This window comes from Elaeis guineensis, chromosome 3 (assembly GCF_000442705.2).
Source record: "Elaeis guineensis isolate ETL-2024a chromosome 3, EG11, whole genome shotgun sequence".
NCBI lineage: Eukaryota > Viridiplantae > Streptophyta > Magnoliopsida > Arecales > Arecaceae > Elaeis > Elaeis guineensis.
This window is the reverse complement of record NC_025995.2, coordinates 99,824,558-99,830,286: the sequence shown is the minus strand read 5'-3', so window position 1 is coordinate 99,830,286 and position 5,729 is coordinate 99,824,558. Positions and strand designations below refer to the sequence as shown.

Sequence of the window (5,729 nt, the reverse complement as noted above, 5' to 3'; positions counted from 1 at the left end):
GACCATCTTTCTTGCGCACCCTACGCATCACCATCAAAACATGCGGCATCTATGCATTCAAAATAAAAGGAATACTGTGCTTGTTCACCCACAATGTCTGATGGATTTTGCCGACGGTCACTTGGTATCTGTTGTACAGAGTGAGATGTATGGTGTCTCAGATAGTTGGGACCTGATAGTACTACACCTATACTCTAATGCTGGGTGCTGTTGTGGCTCTGAGGAGGAAGACTATGGGCTGGTGGGCAAGTATCCTGATTTTCTAGGCCTCTACATGATCCACATGGTGGATATGACCCAACATGGCTTTCATTCTAATGAGTATGGGGCTCATGACACTTGTTACCTTCGACAATTTACATATAGAATGTGGTATTGTACCAAAGTTACAGACTTGTCTTCATATGACAATCTCTAAAGAATACAAGTATAGATACACTATGTCGTACAGAATGAGCATTTGATAGTTTTTCGAATATGCGGAGGATAAAAGAGGAAAAGAAGGAGAAAAATAAAGAAAAAGGAAAAAGAAAAAGAGAAAATCAAAAGGAAAAAACAAAAAAAACAAGGTTTACTTCTAACCCTTTTGTTCTTGGGTTATAGGCTTATCCATTTTCGTTTCTTCTCTTCTACATATACCAAAAATATTGTCAATTTCTTATACCGGTCAAAATAGAGTGGAATTTCATTACTGATTGCTGTCTCAGCAATGATGGTATACTCTCTAATTCTCTGTCGTGCTGGTAGGATTTCTTTGGGGATTTTTCTATGCCGATCCTCAGTAACTTTCACATACCTTTACATCGGCTACCATGTCTACACTGAATATCTTCCACTTTATTGTCCTTTTATGTGCTGGATTGGAAGCATTGGATGGCACAAATTCGAATGTCTTTTCAAATACCATGTTGATCATTGTTTCTTTATTTATAATGACTCCATCCTACAGAATGCTGTGATTTATATATCATGGAATTATATAGGATTAATGCCATTTCAATATGCTATTTCTCTCTGTATGGACATACAAAAGAAGGATGGGAGATGTGCGAAAAAATGAAGAAAAACAAAAAAAGAAAAAGGAAAAGGAAAAAAAGGAAAATGAAGAACAAAAAAAGGAAAAAAAAAGAAAGAAAGAAAATAGAAAGTTTATTACTAACCTTGTGTTGTGTTTGCTTGCTGGTTTTGTTATTAGCTCTTCATGTTTTCATTGATGTAGAGGTATTATGTCAGCACTCTAACTATCTATCCGCATTTGGATCTTTAGTTTGGTGTCTATAGTAAATTATATATGTGTTACTTCAAAGTCGGAAGGATTTCACTCACCTGTATCAGATATCTTTTTATGATAATGGGGTGAATGATAGCTTCTTGACTTATTTGCATATTCCTACTATGACATATCTACTTCATTCAACATTGAAAAGCTGCAGTCCTTACTCAGCCATACACATTTTGATTTCATTGTCCACTGTGCACATCGAGTTCCAATCTTCCAAGGTGCTGTAAATGGTTCTTTAACACTCAGGATCTTTTTTGTACTTTTTTTTGGAAGATTGCTGTTCTACTGCTGATGCTGCTGAAAATCACTTTCTCCATCTTTCTTCCACATCCTGGTTCTATATGCAACTGATGTCTTCAGGTTTCCTGGGTTTCATTCTTCTCTGAAACATCAAACACCATGAAGAAACTTGCACTGCTTTTCAATTCGTACATCTGATGGATTATCTGCTGACTCAGCTGAATCTTTTTGGGATGTTTACGTATTGGTTTTGGGGATGTAGATTATTGTTCATATTATCAGTTCTGGGGAAGGTCTGTAAACAGTTTCTTTATAATGTAAGTGGCCTTCCGGCCATCTTCTACCAAAAAAAAAAAACAGTTTTCTTTCCATGAAAAGGAATTATTTTCTATTTTACCAAACATTTCTTTGAAACCACGCAGTCCTGTACGAAAACATGATGGTCCAACTCTATTGAGAGCATGGACCTCTTTTACTCCCTGTTGGGAGGTTACGTTTCATCGAGGGCAGTACCAGGGCCCGTTACAGTCCGCACCAGCTCAAACAATAAGTGCGCTTTACTTGTCACAAGGAAAGTGATATCCGAGTAAGCAATGGCCCATTTAAAAACGTTCGCAATTTTGAACAAATAAACCTGATACATGGGATTTTCTAAAAAACAGCCAGTCGGCATTTCCCTTTGAATAAGCTCATCATGCACAAGACTGTAACGAATAGCAAAAGCAAGCACATAACTGCATATAAACTACTTTAAATAAGAGTCTGGCATTTTCAAATTGAAGCACAACAGCAGCAAACCTAATAACGATAAAAGGAGCAGGTAAAATAAAAAGATTCAAATATAAAAGGAAGAACAAAGAAACAAAAACCCAAAACACAAACAGAATGCTTCTTGAAACTTTCACGGGGCAGTGGATAGGAGAGAAAATGGAATGCCAAGACATAATGCGGCCAGCCGAGAACAGGAAATTATTTGCGTCTCTAGTGGGGAAAATCAGCGGGACCCTTGATTGGCTATGAGGAACCAATGTTATAGCAGCTACCGCTGTTCATCCTCATGCTTGGGTGCTTCTTTAGCTATCACGCTGAGTCATCCGAGTCATCCGAGTCACCCGAGTCATCCGAGTCACCCGACCCGTCAGGCTGGAAATAACAAATATTAATTAATTCAATTGGATACTTGAAGCGAATGTGATCAGACATTAAAGACAAAAATATAGGCTACTTATTTTGAGCTTTCAAAGACCTCTGGGTCTGGAGTCCACGACTCAAGATTATCTTCAATGCGCTGCATGAGCCTGCGCGATGCCTTATGCTCTGCATTTGCTCCATCCAATGCCTAATAGCAGCAATCGAAAGGTAAGATTAATATCTTCATAACACATCAAGACTCACATGAACTTTCCATTCAAGGATCTACAGAAGAGCTTGATAGCACAAAATGAAGAAATCCTGGGCTTAAATGATCCTTTACATTTATTTCATAGGGAACAAAAAGCTCGACCAAAAAAGGGAAAATAATACTGGAACTTTAACCTGAAGTGACCAACAAGGTTTTATGAAGTCGCCATAAACCACAAACATCAATTAAAGCTTGTCCAAATGAATTAGTAGAACAAAATGTTTCAAAATTTAAGTATAACCCTAACAAAAGTGTTTTGGAAGAGAGAGAGAGAGAGAGACTAACCCTTCTTGAATCAAATAATACCAGCATTCAAATAACATGAAAGACATCTGATTGTCAAAAGATTAGATTGTATCCATGTCAGATTGTTTAACATAATTATTCTGTACTTGATTAAAGCAATAACATATGCTATATGCCCAATTTTATAGTACACAATCGAACAAATAGTTTACTTCAGGCATTCAGATGACATGCTGATGGAGTTACTTAGCATTTGGATAAACACAATAAGAAGAGCGGCACTGGATAAACACAATAAGAAGAGCGGCACTGGACCTCTGATTAACCATAAAAGAAAGAGGAAATATCCTAACTATAAATGCAGTTGTGAAAGAAATAAAGATCCAAAACAAACAAGCGATCCTCCAATATTTGAATTGAAGCACTAAACAAAGGAAATCAACTTCTATGAAAAGAGCAACATCTTCAAAATTTGAACCCAAATACAAATAAAGGACATTCCCCTAAATATAAAAAGAGTAAGACCAAAAATGTTAATTGCTAAGAAACTTATTAGCTTCCAACCCAATAGAATTATCGACTATTATAGCCTATCAAAGAACATAAGGTGCCCAATTTCATTCAAGCTTGCCACAACAACTAAAACAAATATCCAGCAGTTAAAAGGAAATTGCTCTATTTCTTAAAGGAGGAAATTGCCCTCTAAGCAAAACACAGCAGAGCCGAAGAAATGAAAACAAAAACCAAATCGATGATATCATACATGATGAAAGTCAAAAGGGAAACATGAAAGATTGAAAAAAGAAAGGGGAATTCCTATAACAGTAATAAATATTTTAACATCTACCTAACAAGTATACACATAGACATGAACTTGATGAGCTCAGATAAAAGACTATCTTGCCACTCATCATTTATTTAATTTAATGCATTCCTACCCATCTTAAACAAGCACATGCATTCACATTTGTCACATGCATCATTTAAAAACATACATCGGCATCAAATCACATCACATAAGTCCACTGCCATTTTAAAGGAGTATCACTCAAGATTTGTTATTCATCACATCATGCATAAATATTTATATCTGACAATTACAACAGAATGAGGGAACAACATGGTCACAGATCATTTACTCAACTGTTGAATTGTCTACCTACAGCTATTTTTCCAAACGTGTATCATTGATTGGCAAATTGTGGATCTAAAATATGATTCGAATTTCTATATATGAAAGGTAATTTGGAAGTCAAAAATTAACGTTTTAATAATAACAATAGATCTATATATTAAAAGAAAAAAAATTCAATATGCAAGAAATTAAAAGTTCTAAGATCCTTTTGACTTCTTCGACTAATCTTTCAGTTAAATTTTTGAATATTTTATTTTCTGATTCTCATAGAAGTATCTATTCACGTTTAGTTTAATTTAATGCAAAAAAAAATAAAAATCAAATCAAATCTAATCTAAGATTACCTGTTTCGCGAGAGTGCGTGCCTGGACCGGGGAGTCCAAGATCCTGTAGTAAAACACCGAGAAGCCAAGGCACAAATTCAACCGGATCGGGTGCGACCATGCCAGCTCCGCCATCGCAATATCCTATCACATGACATCAGATTCATCATCCCAACTAATCATCACCACCGTCCATATCATATCAAAAGAAATCAAATCCATAACCTAACCCTAGCATTGCATGAGATTAAACAAGTCGATCTCTCCATTCCGAAACCCTAATCCTAGCAAACGGAGCGGATCGCCGGATCGGATCGGAGCCCGAACAGAACCAGAAAAAGACTGGAGACCTGTGCAGAGTTGTAGGCGGCGAGAACACTCTTCGCAGCGTCCTCCCTTTCGGAGCCGGTCTTGAACTCTGCCAGATAGCGGTGGAAGTCGCCCTTCATCTTGTTGTAGAATACCTTGGAGTGGGCGGCGGAAGCGGAAGGAATGAGACTTGCGTCCAGCAGCCTGAGAATCCCGGCGCATCTGCTAGTGAGGTCGTCCTCGATCTTGGCACGCAAGTCGCGGATGTCCGCGGCGTAGTCCTCGTTGCCGCGGCTCTCCTCCTGCTCGGTCGACGACAAAATCTGCCGGGACTTCCGGCGGTCGTTGACGATCGTCTTGTAGGCCACCAAAAGGAGGTCGCGCTCCTCCAGGGTAAGCTCCTTCCCCTCCGCCGCCGCCGCCGCCACCACCTTCTCCATGAACTCCACCATCTCGTCGTACCGATTCGCCTTCTCGGCGAGCTTCGCCATGTACATGTTCTTCTCCCTCGCTCCCGCCATCGCCGCGACTAGAAATAAAGAAGACAAGGGAAATAGAAAGAAAGAAGGCGCAAAAGGAGGCACGCGTTAGAACGAACCGAACGAAGGCGGCTTTATAGAGTAGAAATTTTTGTCGTTTCTCTTTTTATTTTATTATAGTTATTAGAAATTAAATAAAGTGGGTCATGTTGGGGAATACCCACCGACCGACTTACGGTCGAAGGGACCGACTGGCCGACCGACCGACTGGCCGACTCCGACGGCCGACCGACCGACTGGCCGACCCCGACGG

General features: G+C 39.0%; 1 protein-coding gene across 1 annotated transcript; it reads right to left on the bottom strand.

Moving 5' to 3' along the window:
- Positions 1–2,169: 2,169 nt before the first annotated feature.
- LOC105037590 (14-3-3-like protein 16R) lies at positions 2,170–5,516 on the bottom strand. The gene is made up of 4 exons (XM_073254140.1): positions 4,979–5,516; positions 4,650–4,772; positions 2,769–2,861; positions 2,170–2,665 (listed from the first exon to the last, which is right to left on the bottom strand). Exons 1-4 carry the CDS (start codon positions 5,456–5,458, stop codon positions 2,603–2,605), a joined length of 759 nt encoding a protein of 252 aa, XP_073110241.1. The 5' UTR covers positions 5,459–5,516; the 3' UTR covers positions 2,170–2,602.
- Between the last annotated feature and the right edge of the window lie 213 nt (positions 5,517–5,729).